At 44.3% G+C, this 22,700-nt stretch overlaps 1 protein-coding gene across 1 annotated transcript; it reads left to right on the top strand.

The window, feature by feature from the left end:
- The first annotated feature begins 13,129 nt into the window (after positions 1 to 13,129).
- On the top strand, positions 13,130 to 22,362 carry LYG1 (lysozyme g1). The gene is given in 6 exon segments (XM_052647483.1): positions 13,130 to 13,172; positions 17,975 to 18,079; positions 18,958 to 19,115; positions 21,024 to 21,028; positions 21,898 to 22,052; positions 22,244 to 22,362. Coding segments are annotated over 6 exon segments (585 nt in total).
- The last annotated feature ends 338 nt before the right edge of the window (positions 22,363 to 22,700 follow it).

Here is a 22,700-nt window from a genome sequence, read left to right as displayed (position 1 = left end):
TAATGAGCACCTTCTCTCCAGTGGAGTTGATCCTGTGGGTCTAATGAAAACTCAGGGCTTTACCATGCAGAGGTAATGAGGTCACCCCACCCAGTGTGAGAGTCGCAGCAGGGCCTCTTCCCAGCTGGGGAGATGTCGGCAGAGGCCTGCTTGGGAACCCACCCGCCCCCGAACCCCTGCACAACAGTAATAAGGATCTGCTCCTCACAGGGTGTCAGTGGAGACTGAGTGGGGACCCTGAACTTCCAACCCCACCTGGCAGTAAAGACATGGCCCCTTTCCCTTTCCCTGTTGAGCCAGTGTCCGAGGGAGCTGTTAATATGTGTGCTCAGTAGCTCAGTTGTGTCTGACTCCTTGTGACACCATGGATTTCGCTCGCCAGGCTCCTCTGTCCATGGAATATTTCCAGGCAAGAATACTGGAGTGGGTTGCCATTTCCTACTCCAGGGGATCTTCCTGACCCAGGGATCAAACTTGCGTCTCCTGCATTGACAGGCAGATTCTTTACCACTGCCTACTTGGGAAGCCCCCTAGTTAAAACAGGTTTAAATAAGATCCAGAGTCTCATAACATAATACCTCAAATGTTCAGATTCAACTAAAAATCACTCATCATACCAAGAACTAGTGAGATCTCCAAATGAATGAGAGTCAGTAGATGCCCATACCCAAAGGACAGAGACGCTAGATGTATCTGACAAAGATTTCTAAATCCTTCAATAAACATGCTTGCTTGAAACAAACAAACAAAAAAGTCTCAGCAGATAAGTAGACAGTCTCAGCAAAAGAAAATAACTTTTAAAGGTACAAAAAGCAAATAGAAATCTTAGAATTAAACAACACAATTACACATTCAGGTCCACAAGTCTAGTGGATCCCAGAATTAATTATTATTTGAAGGAATCACAAGACAGAATAGCCAACTGATGAGTCTCAGCCCAAGTTAAAGTTAATTCAGAACCAGTGGACAGGAAGCCCTAGCCAGCTTCTGGCACACTCTTTTTGATGCAGATATGAGGCAGTTATTCTCAAGGGAATATCTACAAACCATAAGAACTTTCTTATTCCCTCTGGTTACTCAAATGGCCACTATTACAGAGGCCATAGATGGTTTGGAATTACTGGCTGTAAATGAGGAGCTCCCGAGACTGGTCTCTATATTCTTCAGGCAACATATCCTACTACCTAGATAAATCTCCATCTCAGATTTTCCAGGGTCACCCTGAACTTGACATTGGTGACTCCATGATCCAGGCTTCCCCTCAGGATCTGATTTTGGATAGTAACCCCTGGGAGCTCCATGCTCAGAACATCTAATGTCCTGCATTCCTGAATGCAAATCCCCGAGGTATGGGACACAGAGCTCCATTCCCAGACCTGATCAATGGCATTCCCTGATCAAAGACAACCTCCCCGGCATTGCTAGGGACACATCATACCCCTGGATTGCAGCCATCAGTGGAGGATGTCACCGCTATACAACCACAGTGGGCCAGCGTTCTCCACATAAAAAGCAACTTTCTGTGGCCTTGACTGATGCAGTTTCCCAAATCACGGTAGTCCTCAGAGATGCCCTTAAATTTAAAAAAGGATCTCTATCCTCTCTGTGGAGTTATAGGATATAACGTTGAAGGCAAACAAGTCCACCTTACCCGACCTCTGCCACCATGCTAATGTGGTCACCTGAATAAACTGTTTCATTATTGAGTATTATATTAGTCTCCTCAACCATAAAATAAGGATAATGATGATGTCTGCTTAGTGACTAAATCGCAGGAACTTTATTGGTTACTGAATACGACAGTTTTATTGGTCTCACACTTCCATGCCTGTGGACAAACAATTCAGAGTTACTTCATCAGTGTGTTATAGGCTGGCTAATAAATTCTATGGAGTTTTATGACCTGTACATGAAAGGCTGGATGTTGGCTCCAGAAGGAGCCAGCAGTTTAGCCCCTTAGCCCAACAGAGGTCAGAAAATCATCAGTAAATAAATGGCAGTGAACTTCTTGAGGGCAGAGGCTGTGTCTTATTAAATATTTTATTCCTGGCATAAATCGAGTGGTTGGCATTTTGCAGGTACTAAGTAAATACTCATTTAATGGATGGACAGAAATACTTTGAAAGGGATATTATTGTTACTTGCTTCCTGGAATTGCTTTTCTCTATAGTCAGCCTGGGTTTGATCCCTGGGTCGGGAAGATCCCCTGGAGAAGGCAATGGCACCCCACTCCAGTACTCTTGCCTGGAAAATCCTATGGACAGAGGAGCCTGGTAGGCTGCAGTCCATAGGGTCGCGAGGAGTCGGACACGACTGAGTGACTTCACTTTCACTTTTCGCTTTCATGCATTAGAGAAGGAAATGGCAACCCACTCCAGTGTTCTTGCCTGGAGAATCCCAAGGATCGGGGAGCCTGGTGGGCTGCCATCTATGGGGTCTCACAGAGTCGGACACGACTGAAGCGACTTAGCAGCAGCAGCGTAATCAGACTAGGCATTTTTTATTTGCCTTGTTTTTGTATTATTTTTGTTAACACAAGGTCAATATTTTATTTCACCCTTATTGGAGAAAAAGCATCATATGTCTATAAATATAAAATACACAAAAATGCCTATGTCAGGTTCATAATTCAAATGCCAAATTATTCTTTTTCTTTATATAAACTAGAAGTAATCAGAACAAATTAAAGATCCAGCCTTCATTCATAGGCAATCTCCCTAATGCTTTCAGGCAAAATAATTTTTCTGGTCCATGTAATGGAAGTTTTTGACAATTGAGAAGTATTTTTCTTGGATATTTTATTATGTATAAGAGGAAAGCCAATAAAAGATGTGTTTACATGTCTGAATTTATATAGACACTCACATGTTTGTAAACTGGGGGTTTTTTTTTAATTTTTATTTTTACTTTATTTTACTTTACAATACTGTATTGATTTTGCCATACATTGACATGAATCTGCCACGGGTGTACATGAGTTCCCAATCCTGAACCCCCCTCCCACCTCCCATGTAAACTGGTATTAAATCATTGCTCTTAACACACAAGAGGACTTCATAATTTAGGGATGTGTCTAGCCAAAGATTTTAAAAGTAGTCTTGCAAAATAGAAGATTTTCCCCCAGAGAAAAACAAGCATGGAAGAACCTCTCAATGAACTGGGGCTTGACTACTAAGAACAAGACAATTCTCTGAACCCCAGAGCTGGCAGGAGGCTTCTTGTGAGCAAGATTGATCAAAATATCTCTCTTCTGCCAGCAATCACTGACAAGAAAAGCAGTTAGGTTTCAAATTTTCCTTGCAGCAACCAGCAGCATATTTAGACATGATACCTTTTCCCATCCAACAGTTTTTGGTAGTCAAATTTTTCTTAGACTGAAATTTCAATCATAGCTTTCCTTCACATTGACTTCATTGAAAACTGGAAGATATGGACTTTTAAAATGAAAGCGTAGACCTTTCTTTCTGAGGATGGCATCCTACACTGTGAAAAGAAACAGGAAAAAAATCATCCATAAATTCTGTGTTCAATGTATGAAGAAAAGGTTGCATAGATTTTATTGTTCCTGGGGTTTTGACTAATCTTTGATTAAAGAACAGGCTTCCCCAGTAGCTCAGTGGTAAAGAATCCGCCTGCAATTCAGGAGACTCAGGAGATGTAGGTTCAGTCCCTGGGTCAGGAAGATCCCCTGGAGGAGGGCATGACAACCCCCTTCGGTATTCTCGCCTGGAGGATCTTATGGACAGAGAAGCCTCACAGGCTACACAGTCCATGGGGTCTCAAAGAGTCGGACACGACTGAAGCGACTGGGCATGCATGCATGCATGAAAGAGCGATAATAAGGTTTATACGACTGAAGGATCTCTTCAAATGAATAAAAAGATTCTACAGATGCACATCAGACCAGATCAGTCTCTTCCTTGTTCTTAGAAAAGCAAAAAATATCCTTTCAGGATATGGAAACAGGAAAGCCGTCTTCAGCCTACCCACAGAGTGAGTACATCACACCCAGGATCCACGGGGTACATTCTGTGAGACTGCACCCCAAGCATGTGTCTGGGACCAGCCTCAGGGGAGGGAAAGAAGGGCTGCCAAGGGACTTCCCTTGTGGTCCAGTGGCTAAGACTCGGGTCAGGGAACTAGATCCTGCATGCCAAATCTCAAGCTCTGCCCCTCCATTTGTCCCCTTCTGGACACAGAGCCCCTAAAGCCTAAAGCCTTTAGAATTTCCTCAGTGATGAGAACCATAAAGTTGTCTTTTGTTATGTTAATGAAAGACCCCAAGGATCGGGGCTGGTTGCCAGGGAATCCATCAAGTGATCAGAGGACTGGAACTTCCAATCCTACCGAGGGGAGAGGGGTTGAAGATTGAATTCAGTCACCAGTAACCAGTGATTTAATCAATCCTGCCTCTACAATGAAGCCTCCATAAAACCCAGAAGGAGAGGAGTCATAGAGCTTCTGGGCTGGTAAGCATGTGGAGTTCAGAGTGTTCCCAGCACAAGGGGCGCTCTCCATCCCTTCCCCACCCCTTGCCCTAGGGCATCTTACCCATCGGGCTGTTCCTGAGATGCACCTTTTATAACAAACAGATGATCTTGTAAGTAAAAAGTTCTTGAGTTCTATACCCTTCTAGCAAATTAATGGAACCCATGGAGAGCTCATTGGCGCTTCTGATCTACAGCAATACAGCAGAAGCCCAGGTGCAACCTGAACTTACAACTGGCTTCTGAAGTCGGAGGTGGGAGCAGAGGGCAGTCTTATAGGACTGAGAGCTTAATCTGTGGGATCTGATTTCCAGGTAGATAGTATCAGAATTGAGTTAAATTGTAAGACTCAGCTGGTGTCACAGAACTACTTGAATAGGACAAAACACACACATTGAAATTGGTGTCAGAATTACAGAAGTGTGGCAGGGAATATCTTGAGCTGTTTCTCTTTAGTCTCACTTAAAAGCAACTTCAACAAGCTATTTTTTCAATACTTCTCCCAGCTTCCCCATGGGGTGTCCACCAGGCCTTTGAAAGGAAGGTTGTCCATAGAGACTTGCTGAAGACTGAACAAAGCCTGAGGGCATTAGTGGGCATCATTTATGTGGAGCTGTTGCCAGGCAACATGCAGGCTGCCAACCAGGGGAGAGCCTTCCAAGACGTTGATATGTGCCTTCAGTACTGGGTTAGATGGGCCCTGGGGACATGATGCCTTCACAGATGAGCCCAGGGCTTTTCCAAATTTCCACACATTCTAATGAATTTGAGTTGTCATGGGTGTGTGCTAGACCTTTGTAGACAAAATAAAGAGAGAGGATTCCATGGTTTGGTAGGGATATGGTTTATAATAGGGTATGTTGTTTATTTCCTTTTTTAAAAAAAAGTTTTTTCTTGATGTGGACCATTTTTAAAGTCTTTATTGAATTTATTACAATATTGCTTCTGTCTTACGTTTTGTTTTTTTTGGCCATGAGGCATGTGGGATCTCAGCTCCCAGATCAGGATTGAAATCGCACTTCTTGCATTGGAAAGTAAAGTATTAACCCCTGGATCGCTAGGGAAGTCCCTGTTTACCTGCTTTTCATCCCAACTCTGCCAACAACAGAGAGGAGATCAGCATTCTCACACCCTCTCCACAAATGTGAAAATCAGGAACTCTTGGTCTCTGGGTCTGGATGCTTGCTCAGAAAACCCTGCCTTCTTGTAGCCCCACCATCTCTGCCCTGGGGAGAGAACCAGGAAATCCCAGTCTCCAAAGTCTGGGTCATAGATACAGAATCGGTGACTTCCCCAAGTCATAAATATCCATTGGTTCTTTTATTCATTCCAGCAACATCTGCCAAATACCTCTCAGGTGCCATTTAGACAATACAGGGAAAAAGACCCAGGCTTTGCTCTCAGGTTGTTTTCAGGCTGAAATATCTTCCAGGCAAAATGGAACCCAAGATAGGATGTGGGGTTGGAGACTGGGTGAGACTGAAGGAACTCTTTCTGCGTTGACTGATTCAGCAAGTATTTACTGAATACACACAATGTGCCAGACTCTGATCTGGAATCTGAGGATGCAGCCGTGAATGAAGCTGCCAAGTTCACTGCTCTCATGGAGCCAACATTCCAGCTGCGGCAGAGCAGGGGGCTGGGAAAAGGCAGGGGATGCAGAGGAGACGATTTTCAGCAGGTCAGCCAATGAGCAAGCCCTTATTCCATGGGTCGAGCATCCCATAGGTGCTGGGCAGGATGTTAGGTGCTGGGGTTGTAGACTAAGGAGACGCCGATCCGGTCCCCAAGGGCGTTTCCACCAGAGGAAGGAGCCTGTCCATAGGCGCAGAGCAAACAGTGGGGCTATTTGGTGGCAATCAAGCCATTCAGTAGAAATGGGACATAGGGCATGGCGATGCAGGAGGCACCCTCTTTTAATTACAAAATTCATCTTTTGGGCAATCTGGGGCAAAGAGTCTTTCCTTGAAACTTCATATAAACCATCTTGTAGTATTTATTGGGGTAGACATTTAGGAACAAACTGTAGGTATCAAATGGGTACAAAAGAGCATCATTCAATCTAAGGCGTGGCTCTTGTTGCCTAAAATACAAACCAAAAATAAGAGTTTCTAATACTCCAAATTCAGTTCAATTCCTCCCTCCCTTTCTTCCTTCTTCCTTCTTTCCTTCCTAACTTCCTTCTCTTACCTGACCCCATTCCTAGAAATTGGTGAAAATAAAAACAAGTGTAGGATCTGAAGGGGCTTTCCCGATAGATAGCTCAGCAGTAAAGCATCCTCCTGTAATGCAGGAGACATGGGAGGCATGGGCTTGATCCCTGGGTTAGGAAGATCCCCCGGAGAAAGAAAGGCAGCCCACTCCAGTATTCTTGCCTGCAGAATTCCATGGACAGAGGAGTCTGGTGGGCTAAAGTCCATAGGGTCACAAAAGAGTCAGACATACTGAGCACCCACTCATGTAGGACCTGAAAGTGTCAAAGTGAATAGAAGTAGGATCTGCCCTCTTAGGTGTGGTCAGGATCTAATTGACTAATGTTTACAAAATGTCGGAACATTCCTGAATAAAAGGCCCTGTATAAGTTCAAAGTCTTTATAATTATTTTGATGATTACTATAATTTGTAAGACTTAGCCATAACTCTCTTCCCAAGAGGATAAAGCCAACACTTTTTGAAAGAGGAAGCAGGCCAGGGACTCTATATAAGGGGAGATGGGCTGATGGGCTCTAGGAACAAGAGCTCAGTGAAGACAGGTGAGTGGTGGAACCCTGCTCAGGCCTATTTTGTATGAAAAACTGATAAACTGATAATGAAGTCTGCTGCTAAGTAAATAAGAAAAACTGGAGTCAGAGAAAACTCAAGAAACTTGCAAGGAAAACTCAAGTTGTAAAAGATTATATAGATGATAGAATGATTTTTATAATAATACCTACACATGTTTAGACTTCTTTTAATTACAAAATGTATTAATAGTTACTTTTGGATTTGTTGTTGTTTAGTCGCTAAGTTATGTCCAACTGTTTTGCAACCCCATGACTGTAGTCCACCAGGATTTTCTGTCCATGGGATCTCCCAGGCAAGAATACTGGAGTGGGGTGCCATTTCCTACTCCAGGGGATCTTTCCATTCCAGAGATCAAACCTGCGTCTCCTGTATTGGCAGGCGGATTCCTTACTGCTGAGCCGCTAGGGAAGGGACCATGGGCAAGAGAAAAAAATGGAGAACAGAAATATGTGTGCATTTAACAGGAACTGTGATGGGCCAAATGGAATGTCTTCTTTTGTGGATTCAAAGCCAAAAGACAGAGATGTTTATATTTTTCCAGATGTAACCCCACCCACCTTAAGTGAGGCTGCTATAACAAACTCCTGTCTTCTCTGGAGGCTGTGAAAGATTGAAGGCCAACAAGTCTAACAGCATAAACTTGGCAATGTCCAAGAGTCAAAGACTGGACAGGCTTCAAGAGTCTTGGGTGGAAGAGAGACCACAGTCTATTGGACTTGATTATTGTTCAGAATAGGATATTCCTTAAGACTTCCCTGGTGGTCCAGTGGTTAAGACTTCATGCTTCCACTGCAGGGGAAGTGGATTTGACCCCTGGTTGGGGAACTAAGATCCTGCATGCTACGTGGTGTAGCGAAAAAAAAAAAAAAAAAAAGAATGGGATATTCCTGGGACAATCCTCAGCACTGGGAGAGAAACTTCATGGAGTTCTCAACTCTGGAAATCCCAGATAGGAAAAACGAGGAAAGCAGGCACAAGGGCCAAAGGGAGAGAAAGAACTCCCTCCTAGATTTCTATCAACCAGGAAAGGATTTGCCTTCAGAGAGTGAAAAGAAGAGCTTGAGCCTTCCAGGTTGGTTCCTTGCTTACCAGTCCAAATTCACTAAATACATATTTTCACAGAGCATGCCAAAATGCAACTCTGCAAAAAATGAGCTTAGAAGGCAGCTTATGTTTGACTCGAGAAAACGTGGTCTTAATGGCAGAAACATTCACTATGTGTGACTGTCATTGCTGCTATCTTAGTTTTAAGGCCTGTTGGTGCATAGCAGTCTGTGGGAAATGCGAGGGAGTGTGCGAGGAGGGAGAGAAAGAGAGGAGATGGCAAGACATGATGCTGCTCTCGGTAGAAAGGCCTGTTAGTCCACAGGGGCAAGCAAGAGACCCGAGTCAGCATTAAAGCCAGGGTGAGGGTGTACAGAGAAGTTCTCAATCCCTTCAGGACCAAATGGGGTGGGGCACGATGGGGCAGGGCCACCTCCATCTCCCAGGACCTTAGAATGTTAACATGGCACCTTTTCCAGGCAGGTTGGAAGGCCCCAAAGACCTGGGATGCCTGTGGTTTAAGATTTATGGGGAAAATCTGGGAGAACATTGGCGAAAAACAGATGGGGGCTCTCTGGTGAGAGAAGTACAAAGACCTTTATTTCCACTTTTTCAAGAAACATTGTTTAACTGAGGAGGAAATGGTCTACTATGCCTTACAGATATAAACCTGCTTTAAGAATTACAAAGTGCTCAGTGGAGGGAGGGTGAGGGGAGGCCACCAGGACCTAAACTGACCCCTGCCAGGAGCCACCACGGGAGATCCCCCCCATGACAAGGTCATGTGGAAGAGAACTGTTAAGCAAGGCTTCAGGACTCGAGGGGCTCCCTAGGCTTTCTCAAGCATCTACCTCAAAACCAGAATCTGTCTGTTTTACTATTTCATGACTTTCACCAACTCCTCTGACATTAACAGGGGGCTATCCCCGACCACCTTTCTCTGGAGAAAATCAACTTAGGGCTATAGCTAATAAGTCTCCTGGACGTGAGAGGAATATTTCAAATCAAACCCCCTCTGTTAGCATTCTAGCTTGCTTGGCAGGTCTATCCAGACTCTTGCAGCTACGCATATGATTATTCACAGCCTCCCAACTGTGAGAGGCATGGAAAGCCTAAAACATAGTGCCTTTTAAAGACTTAAAAGTTATTAGAGTAACGCTGGTGTAGGATTTCATTATTGGGCCAATGCTTGTTGCTAAGTTCCCATATCTCTTATCCACTGTGCACCTGGGAGTGCATTAGTTAACATAGTTGGAATGTAAAAAAAACAAGTGTAGCCTTGAAATTAACCACATCAGACCTTTGAGCTAATCGGTTCTTTCTTGTAACTCACTGCACCTTTGCTCTGTGAAAAATGTAACTTGTTTAATACTTTCTGAGGCTGACATAGATTAGAAATATAAAGAAAAAACATTTCAAGGGAAAATAAGTTTTCTGGTTGAGCAGCCTTTATCAAAAGACGGTCATAAAATGTCCACAGGCCTCCAAGGCCAGAAGATAAGTACACAACATTGTCTATGGGAAAGGTTTGCAGAAAAAATCCTGGTTTCGATAAAGACAAAACAGATGTAATGTTTGGGCTGACTCTGTATGACTTTGCATCTTTCATTTCCCTCTGTGTACAAGTAAAGGTATAAAAGACCCTTTGAAAATAAAAAAAATGGGCCTCGCTCGAAGAAGCTTGGTCACCCCGTGTTTTTCTTTTTTTCTTTTTTTTTACTCTCTTTTTCAGACTGATCCCTTGGAGCATAGAGGCTCCCTGCGTTCACTTATCTGCCCGGGTTTCTAAGACCTGAACAGGAAGACGTTCTGTGTCTTCACTCCCTCAGGAGACCGGGAGGGCACCAGTGGCCTCCGTGAACAGGGAAACTTCTTGTCTGGAAGTTTTATTGGCTTTCTATGTAAACCAAGGAATATCAGCCTCTTTCTCTCCTCTATTTTCTTATCTACAACATTCTTTCCTTATCTCTCTCTAAATCAATCGCTGATGCCGTTTTTCCTTCAAGTTTCCCTGGATCCTGCGGGGGCTGGACCCCGGCGGACCCCTGGGGGTGTTGAGGTTGTCAGTTTCCAGGGCATTCCCCAGTTTGACACCCTCATGCTGTCTGTCACTGTTCTGCTTTCAGGAAGGGAGAAGAGGGTTGCCATGCTTGGCATCACAAATGACCTGACACTTTGATAGTAGTTCCAAGTGGTGGAAGCCATGGGGTGTGACCAGATCAGTCCTGGGTGGCCTGTGGACAGTCCTCACATACACTCCAGTGACGCCTCAACACTCTCTTCTGAACATAGACTACTTTTTGGCACCTGGAAAGTTGGGTCACAGAGTTTGGGTTGCTTCATTATGCTGTGTTGACATCTTATTGTCACTTCTTGCTCTTTCCTGATATAATTGGAACAAAAAAAGAAGAGAGTGACTCGGTGTTCCTAAGTCATTGGCATGTGTGTTTACATAGTCTCTTTGCCTTCAAGAGCGTACTCAACACATTTAGTTCCATGGTTGGGAAATGAGACAAGCTTTCATGTTGCAATAAAAGCTAAGTTCTTCTACTTTGGTTTCCAAGAAGAAGTATTTTTGCTCCTTGGAAAAGCAGTAAAAAGAGTGAAATACTCTGGCTTTAGCAATTGGATGCAAGCAGTGCTTTTTTCTGATGGGTCCTTTCCAGAAAGCCAGTGAGAAGCCTCTGTAAAGATACACTTTCATGAAACTATGAGCTTTTCCTGCACCTACATGGCTCTTTATTCTTTTTCCTGGGCCAGAGTGTCCTCTTTCATTCAGTGCTGGGGGCTCAGTGGCTGATTCCTGTTAGGTGACTGAATCGGAGAGTTCCTGCAGACACAGCTAAGATTCCAAGTTCCTGTATCTTTCTGGTGTTTTGGACTGAGCACAACATTTTCTGCTCATCTAAGGGAAATCAAATAGACCATCTTGATACTGTAGGGGAGAAAAATGAAAAGCATGGCTTTTTGTTTGTTCAAATAACTTTCTTAATACCTCTTCTTCATCTTGGGACATATTCTCTTCCTGGGTGTTTAGAAAGAACCACCCAAAAGACTAACTTTCAAACAAAAAAGATAAAAAGAGCATTACAAAATTGCTGAGTACATATTTATACTCACGCTCTACTTGTAATGATAGTAATAATTCAAAATGATGGTAGCCAAGCTCAGCTGACCAAAGGAGATGCTGGGAGGAGCTGCAGTGGGAGGGGTTGGAGGTGGAGGCTTTGGGGCAGGTGAAGGTGGAGGCTTTGGGGCAGGTGGCTGGCTCTTCAGGCATTCCCTGGGGTCAACAGCAAGTTGTCCTGGGTGGCATTTGTGTATTCATTTAGTAACTACTAGGGGAACCAGGGCTCTTTATACATGAGGAAGATGATTAGAGAAATGGTTGGGATGAGAATGAACTTGAGAGCAAGTGCTTGACGGTGACCAGTTGTCTGATCTCTTGTCTGCCGAGCCTGCTATGAGTTCACTCCTGGACTCCGACCATGACCTGACTTCACAGGGGTTTAACTCTGCTGGCAGAAATAGCCTGTTTATTGGTATCCCCAGGCTCTGGCCCAGGTCTGTTCTCGCCTAGGCAGATGGAGAACAGGGAACATGACTCAAGGTGACCAAAAGGGTCTGAGATGCCCAGGCTAGGGGCTTAGAGGAGTGGGAATGTCTTCCAGCTCCTTCTTTATTTTTCTTTTTTAATTAGAGGTTAATTACTTTACAATATTATTATGGTTTTTGCCATACATCAACATGAATCAGCCATAGGTATACATATGCTCTTCCCTCTTGAACATCCCTCCCACCTTCCTGTCCATCCCACCCCTCTAGGTTGTTACAGAGCACTGGCTTTGGGTTCCCTGCATCATACAGCAAATTCCCACTGGCTGTCTGTTTTACATATGGTAATGCATATGTTTCAATGCTATTCTCTCAAATCATTCCACCCTCACCTTCTCCCACTGTTTCCAAAAGTCTGTTCTTTATGTGTGTGTCTCCTTTGCTGCCCTGAAAGTAGGGTCATCAGTACTGTCTTTCTAGATCCCATATATGTGCATTAACATAAAATATTGTTTTTCTCTTTCTGACTTCACTCTGTGTAATAAGCTCTAGGTTCATCCACCTCATCAGAACTGACTCAAATGCATCCCTTTTTATAGCTCAGTAAGATTGCATTGTGTATACGTACCACACCTTTATCCATCCATCTGTCGATGCACATCTAGGTTGCTTCCATGTCCTAATTATTCTAAACAGTGCTGCAATGAACACTCAGATCCTTCTTATAGCAAAGACTACGGCAAGGCACTGAGGAAAGTGTAACCTTTCCTCTAACCTAAAGGAAAAAGACCCCCAAGTAAGTGAAATACTAATATAAAATTCTCCTTTTGGTCATTATATTTTGATAATGAGGAGGCTACTAGGATAAGGCACAAACATCAGAAATTTCCTTTTCAAGATCTGTAGTCTGGTCACCATGCTTCTCCATGTTGAGAATCAGAGTATCTTGGTTTCTTGAAAGAATCAGTATTCTGTAGCTTGACAGTATGTTGAGTCTCTGTGGGCTGAGCAGGAGTCTCATCACTTTTAATTAAAAGGACAGATGGAGCACATGTCCCAGTTCAACTTATTTCATTCTGATTCCAATAATTAATTTTCTTATTCAGACATAGGGACATGGTCTGAAGGGACACTTCATTCTTTTCACGCCTTTCCATAGAAACAGTACATAGTGTTATGATGACAACTGATATTTTCACATCTTCAAGCTAATTTCTATTTAAAAATCATTTCAGGATCTGTGGTGCCAAGTCACTGATATGTCTGTGCTGTGGCTGCTTCTAGGCCTCCTTGTCCTTACAGGTGAGTGTGCTTCATTTTCCCAAATGACCTTGGAGATGGGAAAGATAAGCATGGGAATACAGTGGTATTTCTGATACTTAAAACTGCAGTGGAAAAAAAAAAAAAACTGCAGTTTTTTTCCCCAAGCTGTTCAACAAATCCTGGGTTTGGTAACAGCCATCCACAGTCTCTTCCCAGATGCCTCACAAAAGCAGGGAGTTCTCCAGAATGAGGGGTGGGCTTACAACAGCATTGCTTGAAGCCAGACTTTAAATCTATTCCATTGAACAATGCTCATTGTTCCTCTATAAAAATTCTTTCACCAAAAGTGCTTACTGAATTTATTAATAGGCCATATATTTCTACAGAAGGATTAAGGTGATTTACTACTGTAAAACTAATGTAGTTCAATAGAAAACTAGCATTTTGGGGGTCAAGGAGAAGTGACTCAGTTAACTGCTGAGGCTGACATTGTTGCCATGCTTGAATTTCAGATTTGGTCCTAAGGTTCCTTGCAACTGGGGCAAAGAGGAAAAGGTCATGTTTTTTGACAAAGAAAAAGAGGAAGCATAGTGTCTTAAGAGAAGCAAATTTTTTTTTTTCCTGGATCTGAAATTTAAAAATTTCTCAAATGGGGCCGGCTTTACATTTCTTTCTTGACCCACCAATTCAAGAAATATATTTTTTTAAATTTTACAAGGAATTTTGGGACTATAACAAAGTAGGAAAGAGGAGAAAGATGGTGGAATAGAAGGATGTGAGCTCAACTCTTCTTACGGAAACACCAAAATCTCAACTAATTGCTGAACAAGCATCAACAAAAATATGCTAGGACCTATTGAAAAAGATATCCTACATCCAAAGACAAAGAAGGAGCCACAATGAGAAGGTTGGGGGGGCCATAATCTGATAAAATCAAAGTCCATACACGCCAGGTGGGTGACCCACAAACTGGAAAATAATCACGCCACCAAAGTTCTCTAACCCGGAATGAAAATTCTGAGCCCATGTCAGGGTCCCCAGCTTGGGAGTCTGGCAATGGGAGGAGGAACCCCCGGTGAATTTGCCTTTGAAGGTCAGTGGGGTTTGATTGCAGGAATTCCATAGGACTGGGGGAAACTGAAACTCCACTCTTGGAGGGTGTACATAAGGTCTCGTGCACACCAAGAATTGGGGTAAAATGCAGTGACCTCACCAGAGATGGGGTCAGACTCACCTGCTAATATCGGACGGTCTCTTATGGAGGGAGGCGGGGTGGCTTACCGTGAAGACAAGGACACTGGTGGCTGCAGTCCTTGGCATGAGCCCTCTTGGACCTGGCCCCACCCAACAGGTGGTCAGCTCCAATTCTGGGATGTCTCAAGCCAAACAACCAACAGAGTGGGAACACAGCTCCACCCATCAGCAGACAGGCTGCTTAAAGTTGTCCTGAGCACACAGCTGTCCGACAAACTATACTCCCTGACACATCCCTGTCTACCACCAGAAAGACAAGACCCAATTCCACCCACCAGTGGGCAGGGTCCAGTCCCTCCCACCAGGAAGCCTGCACAAGCCTCTTAGCCTCCTCCACCAGGGGGCAGACAGCAAGAACTACATTCCTGCAGCCTGCAAATCAGAAACTGCAATCACAGAAAGTTAGACAAAACCAGACAGCAGAGGAATATATTCCAGATGAAGGAACAAGATAAAACCCCAGAAGAACAACTGAAGTGGAGTGAGTGGAAATAGGCAATCTACCTGAAAAGGAATTCACAGAAATGATAAGAAAGATGACCCAAGACCTTGGAAAAACAATGGAGGCACAGATCAAGAAGATACAAGAAATGTTTAACATAGACCTAGAAGAAATAAAGAGCGAACAGAGGTGAACAATACAACAGCCGAAATGAAAAATACACCAGAAGGAATCAATAGCAGAATAACTGAGGCAGAAGAACAGATAAGTGAGCTGGAAGGCAGAATGGCTGCAGAACAGAATACAGAAAAAAGAATGAAAAGGAATGAGAACTGCCTAAGAGATCTCTGTGAAAACATTTAATGCACCAACATTCACACTATTGGGTCCTAAAAAGAGAAGACAGAGCAAGAGAAAGGACCTGAGAAAATATTTAAAGAGATAATAGCTGAAAACTTTCCTAACATGGGAAAGGAAGCAGTAACTCAAGTCCGGAAATAGCAGCATCTATGGAGGAATATGCTGCTGACATATAGTAATCAAACTGACAAAAATAAAAGACGAAGAAAAAATACTAAAAGCAACAAGGGAATAGTAACAAATAATGTAGAAGGGAACTTGCATAAGATTATCAGCTGATTTCTCAGCAGAAACTCTGCAGGCTAGAAAGGCATGATACATTTAAAATGATGAAAGGGAAGAAACTACAACCAAGAATACTCTACCCAGCAAGGCTCTCATTCAGATCAAACAAAGAAACCAAAAGCTTTACGGACAAGAGAATTTGGCACCATCAGACCAACTTTGCAACTAATCCTAAAAGAACTTCTCTAGGTGGAGAAGAGAAGGCCACAACTAGAAAAAAAAAATTACAAATTGAAAAGCTCACCTGTAAAGGCAAACATACAGTAAAGGTAGGAAATCATCTGTACACAAATGTGATATCAGAACCAGCAAGTGTGAGAAAAGGAGTCCACAAATGCAGGATGCTGGAAATGCATCTGAAATTAGAAGACAGCAGCTTAAAACAATCTTGTTTATATACTGCTATATCAAAATCTCATGGTAACTGCAAACCAAAAATCTACAGTAGGTACACACACAAAAAAGAAAAAGGAATCCAAACATAACACTAAAGTTAGTCAAAAAAATCACAGTAGAAGAGGACAAAAGAGGAAGGGAACAAAAAGGAGCTACAAAAACAAATCCAAAACAGTTAACAAATGGTAGCAAGAACACAGTGGTGGTGGTGGTTCAGTAGCTAAGTCGTGCCCAACTCTTGCAACCCCATTGGCTGCAGCCTGGGATTCTCCAGGCAAGAGTACTGGAGTGAGTCACCATTTCCTTCTCCAGGGGATCTTCCTGACCCAGGATCGAACCCACAGACAAGCATCTCCTGCATTGCAGGTGGATTATTTTATCACTGAGCGACCAGAGAAGCCCTACATATTGATAATTACCTTTAACATAAATAGATTAAATGCTCCAACCAAAAGACACAGACCGGGTGAATGAATCCAAACACAAGATCCGAACAGATGCTATCTACAAGTGATCCGCTTCAGATCTAGGAAAGCATACAGACAAACTGAGAGGATGGAAAAAGGTATTCCAGGCAAATGAAAATCAAAAGAAAGCTGGAGTAGCGATATTCACATCAGACAAAATAGACTTCAAAATAAAGACTGTTACAAGAGAAACAAAAGGAACTTCGGGGAGGGAATCATATAAGGTGACTAGGAAGAGGCTACAGGGCAAGGAATAATGAGTGGCACAACCAACTACTGTTCAGGGTATTTGTCACCAGTTATAAAGATAAGAGTGAACTGATTAAACAATAAACAAGAAAATGTTGCTTGTTTAATTTTTAGTACACTCATAAAACATCAAGTCACTTCATTTCCTCATTTCTCTTAGGTTACTCATTGAAAGTTTTAAAAGTAGTATTTATTCTAAAATACCTGTATTTTCAGATGTCAGCCCCATGAAATTCTTAATAAGAAAACAGAACTTTAAAATGCATTTACATAAACCTACAGTGGGTTTCCCAGGTGGTGCTAGTGGTAAAGAACCCGTCAGCCAGTGCAGGAGACGTAAGAGACACAGGTTCAATCCCTGGGTTGGGAAGATCCCCTGGAGGAAGATCTTCAAGCCACCCCGGTATTCTTGCCTGGAGAATCCCATGGACAGAGGAGCCTGGCAGGCTACAGGCCTGACTACATGACTGAGTGACTTAGCACACAAATCTACAGTACACAGATGATGATGTGCAGCAGATATACTTCCCAAAATCTGCATATCATGAAGATTTGATGACAGTTCAATTTAGTCAAAGATGAAATAAATAAAAAAGAGTAATCTAGAGGGAAGTGCTTACAAGCTGATAGCAGTGAGATGATTCTGTCAAGGGGCAGTCTCCTGCGCTCTGTTGCTGGCTCGTGTGCCCTCCTGATGTGAACTATAAATTCTAGGGAATGCTCGCCCCTGCAGGGACTAGAATGGGAGTTAGAGAGAGAGACAGAGGGGCAAGAGGGGAACAGGAAGAAGAGGGAAGAGGAAGCCTGCTGCAGAGACCTGGTCCTGGACCTCACAGTGCGTCCTCCCCTCTTTGCTGTCTTAGGCTCCCACCTAGAAGTGTGCCCTAGAGCGGGGGAAGCCAACTCTGAGTCCAGTTTACCAGCTGTGCCTTCACTTTAACTCCGGGTTGAGCTCTCAGGGAGATCAGGCTTCACACTGTGTGTTTCTCCCGAGCAAGCACAAGTGTCTCCCCAGACTACAGAGTGAGGAGTATGAGGGAGAAGCTCTGAGGGCTCGCCTAAGACACAAGATGCAGACTGGCTTGTGGGCGCGCAGGATCTCTGCTCTGATTCCAAGATACCCACCCAGCAGCACTGTTCAGCTCCAGAGGCGTGCAAGGCTTATAACTCCAACTGTTCCTCAAGTCCATGGAAGAGGAGGTGAGACACGAGTTTCTGTAATCACGTAGTCGCCATACTATACATTTCAGACTGCTTTCCATGACTGCGTGATTGCCACTGTCATTGATTTTTGTCTGGATATTTTTATTAATATCACTTCGTAATGGACGGAGTAGGATTAGAACTCCTAGTTCAGTGTCTCAGACTGGCACTTCCTCCATTTGTAGGTTCATCAGAAAGCAGCAGTTGGGGATGCCGTGGAGACATCCGGACCCTCCACACCCCTGGGGCGTCTTGTGCCATCGGAAGGCGTCAAGGCCTGAGCTACTGTGGTATTCATCATCATTCTGTCCACCCTGCCTTCCTCCTCTTCTTCCCCTTTCTCTCAGAAGGTGACTCCTTTCAGCAAAGGTGTCTTCCACAGGGCTCTGACACTTCCCTCAGGAGGCCACCCTACGCCTCTCTGTCCTTTCCCACAGTTTTGATCCTTTCGGCATATCCTTCAGGTCCCCACTGCCTCCCACAGCCCCACCTGGTGGAGTGGTGAAGAGGGTACTAGATGTGAGGTCCACAGAGCTTGTCTGAGTGTCTTGGTTCTGGGGCTTCAGCAAGTCACTCAGTTCTCCTGTGTGTCCACTGGAAGTATAGCACCTACTGTAAGGTGGATGAGAGTGCTTGCGAAACCAGTAAAATAGACTAGCCAGGTAAACTAGTATTGATCTTCTTTTTTTGTCATTTCTCATTGTTTCTTAAAAGTTTAAGCTCACATGCTTTCTGGGTGTCATTTTAGGGTAGAAAGGTGGGCAGCGGTGAGCATACCTGTCAGGGAAACTCTCTGAGGACCCCTTGAAGGGTTGGGAAAACTTTTCTCTCACATTCTGTGTGTATGGGAGCTGGTTTTCCTGGGTCCCTCTGGGATGCTTAGGGGCCAATGGTGCCCGTGGAATTTCCCAGGTTGGCCAGAGCAGCCCCTGAGAGCCCAGCTGAGGAGCACAAAGGCCACTTCTCTGGGCATAGTGACTCAAGTTCAAAGGAAGAGAAATACAATCTCAGGTCTAGGAATGGCCATCAGGGATTTCAGACCCAAACTTGGACTTTTCAGTCCTAGACCACTGCCCAGACCCCTGGAGTGCATTTTCTCTCTCCTCTTGAGTTCCTGTTTCAGCACAAATCACCTCAACCTTCCTCCTTCCTTCTATGTTTGCTGTAGGAGTTCGTGCTTCTGAAAGACTGGCTGAAATAGACATGCCGTCCCTCCTGAGATATCGACCTATCATACATACTGTTGGCCAGAAGTACTGCCTGGACCCTGCTGTGATCACTGGTGTCTTGTCCAGGCAGTCTCATGGCAGCAACGTCCTGGCCAACGTGGACGGTGTGGGTTATGGGGTCAGGGTGGTGCAGGTAACCTGCCATCAGTCATGATATCTCATATGTCACTTCTTACAACCCAAGGGGTTCCTTCACATCTGTTAATTTTTAAAGAAAATATTTATTTATATTTATTTATTTGGCTGCCCTGGGTCTTAGTTGCAGCATGTGGGATCTAGTTCCCTGACCAGGGATTGAATCTGGGTTCCTTGCATTGGGAGCATGGAGTCTTAGCCACTGAATCACCAGGGATTGCAACGTTCAAAAAAAAAACTCAACATTCAAAAAACTAAGATCATGGTATCTGGTCCCATCACTTCATGGCAAATAGATGGGGAAACAATAGAAACAGTGAAAGACTTTATTCCCTTGGGCTGCAAAATCAATGCAGATGATGACTGTAGCCATGAAATTAAAAGATGCTTGCTCCCTGAAAGAAAAGCTATGACAAACCTAGATGGCATATTAAAAAGCAGAGGCATCACTTTACCGACAAAGGTCTGTATAGTCAAAGCGACGGTTTTTCCAGTAGTCATGGATGGATGTGAGAGCTGGACCATAAAGAACGCAGAGAGCCAAAGAATTGATGCTTTCAAACTGTGGTTCTGGAGAAGACTCTTAAGAGTCCCTTGGATAGCAAAGAGATCAAACCAGTCATTCGTAAAGGAAATTAACCCTGAATATTCAATGGGACTTTCCTGTAGCTCAGACAGTAAAGAATCTGCCTGCAATGCAGAGACCTGGGTTCGATCCCTCGATCAGGAAGAAATGGCAACACGCTCCAGTACTCTTCCCTGGAGAAGTCCATGGACAGAGGAGCCCGGTGGGCTACAGTCCATGGGACCACAAAGAACAAGCAACTCACACTCTCATTGGAAGGACTGATGCTGAAGCTGGAGCTCCAATACTTTGGCCACCTAATTCGAAGAGCCAACTCATTGGGAAAGACTGATGCTGGGAAAGACCAAGAAGAGGAGGAGAAGGGGGCAGCAGAGGATGAGATGGTTGGATGGTATCACTGACTCAATGGACATGAGTTTGAGCAAGCTCTGGGACATGGTGAAGGAGAGGAAAGCCTGGCGTGCTGCTCCATGGGGTCACAAAGATATGACTTAGTGACTGAACAACAAGATCACCAGGGAAGCCCTCCCCTCTTTTTATGTCCTTCACATGTATTGTTGCTGATGGCTTCCCTGGAGCAGTTTCACAGGATACAGTGAAAGGTGCTCCCTGGAGCTGGAAGAGCCCAGCCCTGCCTGAGAGATGGGACCAGCACTTCTGCCTTGCTTAGAGCCATAATTTCTTCAACCATACCCTATTCTGGATTCCCAATAACGTGATGGTGCATGAAAGAGATCACAGACTGAGTTCTTGCTCTGTTGTAACCATGTGACCTTGGATAAATCACTTACTCTCCCTGGATCTCAGTTTCCTCATCGACAAAATGCAGTCTCAGAGAATCATTATGAAGATTCAATGAAGCAATGTGAAAAAGTAGTTGGTATTTGGTGGATTCTCAACAAATACTGAATTTGTCTTTCCCTTGTCTTCTGTCTACACAATTCTTAGTTGTGAAGATTGGTTTCATTTTTGTGCTAATTCTGGCCAGTATCACTTACAACCAGATAGAACCTTTAAGGGAACTGTTGAATTCCACTGTTAAATTAAGTCTATGCTGGGGGAACTGAGATGGTAAAGATGACAATGAGGCTTTTTCCTCTGTATTTCACATTATTGTTTTAGTTGAGAAACCTTTAAGCTTTCAGGAAATAATTTAAGCTTTCAGGAAAACATATTCCTCAATGACCTTTAAACAGGCTACCCAAAGTATGTGACACTTGACAATTTAAAGGTACTTTCAAAAACTTTATCTTCTTTTGAAGAAAGATCTGGGGACTCACCCAGATGGGGTTGGAGGGGGTCAGGGAAGACAAGTCATCCATCCTGTACAAGTTAACAAGTGGATTTGCAAGGACAGAGTCATTGCTGCAAAGTCACCTGGCAGCTGGAAATGCACACCTGGGACCGAGGACAGCATTAGTGATGTTGTCACCAGCGTCATTTCTCCTGCCCTGTTCTGCCTTCTTTCTAAAATCTCATTCTTGGGGAAAGGACTAGCCACCTCCCCAGAGTCAGACATTTCTCCCACGTATGGTGAGACGCACATGCTGCTGCTGCTGCTGCTAAGTTGCTTCAGTCGTGTCCGACTCTGTGCGACCCCATAGACAGCAGCCCACCAGGCTCCCCCATCCCTGGGATTCTCCAGGCAAGAACACCGGAGTGGGGTGCCATTTCCTTCTCCAATGCATGAAAGTGAAAAGTGAAGTCGCTCAGTCGTGTCCAACTCTTAGCAACCCCATGGACTGCAGCCTACCAGGCTCCTCCATCCATGGGATTTTCCAGGCAAGAGTACTGGAGTGGGGTACCATTGCCTTCTCCCAAGACGCACATAGTGTCTAAGAAAAGTCAGAAATAGATTGAGACATTCAGGTATCTGGAAGAAGAGTTACGAGTACAGATAGAAAAGCCCCTTTCTAACTTTTTCCAGGGGCGGGGGGTTGTGTTTGCAGCATGGGAGGAGGGCATCAGACTGGTCCCTACACTGTGTCACCTCTGATTTCCAGCTGCGTCCGTCACCATTACCCTGAAACCCTTGCCCCGACTTGTAGCTTTACTATTTACCCTTGGGGAGATTGAAGGTGGCAATGGTTCTGCCAAAGGAGGAGGAGAGAAAAAGAAGGGAAATGAAAAAGTAGCCTTGATCCCAGGAAGCCACGAGACCCACTGCCTCTCTTCCTGCAGGACCCTGGTCTTTATGCCCCACATCCTGGTTCAGTGAGGCCCAGGTTTCCCGAGTGACTGAAGTACTGAATGTACGAATCAAAGAAACCCAGAGGAGGTTCCCAACCTAGACCCCTGACCAGTACCTGAGAGGTGCGTGTTCCCCATGGGTCAGTTTCCCAGAGTGAAATTAACAGGAATGCAATGTAATATGTTGCATCTGATTCCCCCAAACTCAGTTGCCTCCTGAAAAGCAACTCAGAAAGAGAATCTGAGTTAACTGCTGAGCACCCTGCCACGTGAGGGGCTGTGGGGTCAGCATTAACCAACGTCACAAATTCTAGGTGGACTCTGTGCCTACACGGGAGGCGCTGGCTACATCCGAAGCAGCCAGGACCTGAGCTGTGACTTCTGCAATGGTGTCCTTGCACAAGCCAAGTACTTCAAGAGACAAGGCTTCTAAAACTTCAGCTCAAACCTAAGATCCCTATCGTGCAGCCGGCCTCAGTTGTTACATAAATAAAAGTAGCCAATGAGGCCAATAACTGTGAATCTGAGTTTGCCTGAATGTCATCAAAATAACGTGAATCACATTAAAGAATTATTACCTGCATTTTGTGGTCTGATGTGTGTGTAAATAAAGGGCTGTGTCTCTTTAAAGGTATTTTTATTGGGCTTCCCAGGTGGCTCAGTGGGAAAGAATCTACCTGCCAAGACACAGGAGACATGGGTTTGGTCCTTGGATTGGGAAGATCCCCTGAAGAAGGAAATGGCAATCCACTCTAGTATTCTTGCCTGGGA

The sequence above is a fragment of the Budorcas taxicolor genome, chromosome 11 (genome assembly GCF_023091745.1).
Source record: "Budorcas taxicolor isolate Tak-1 chromosome 11, Takin1.1, whole genome shotgun sequence".
Lineage (NCBI taxonomy): Eukaryota > Metazoa > Chordata > Mammalia > Artiodactyla > Bovidae > Budorcas > Budorcas taxicolor.
This window is presented reverse-complemented; position numbering and strand designations above follow the sequence as displayed.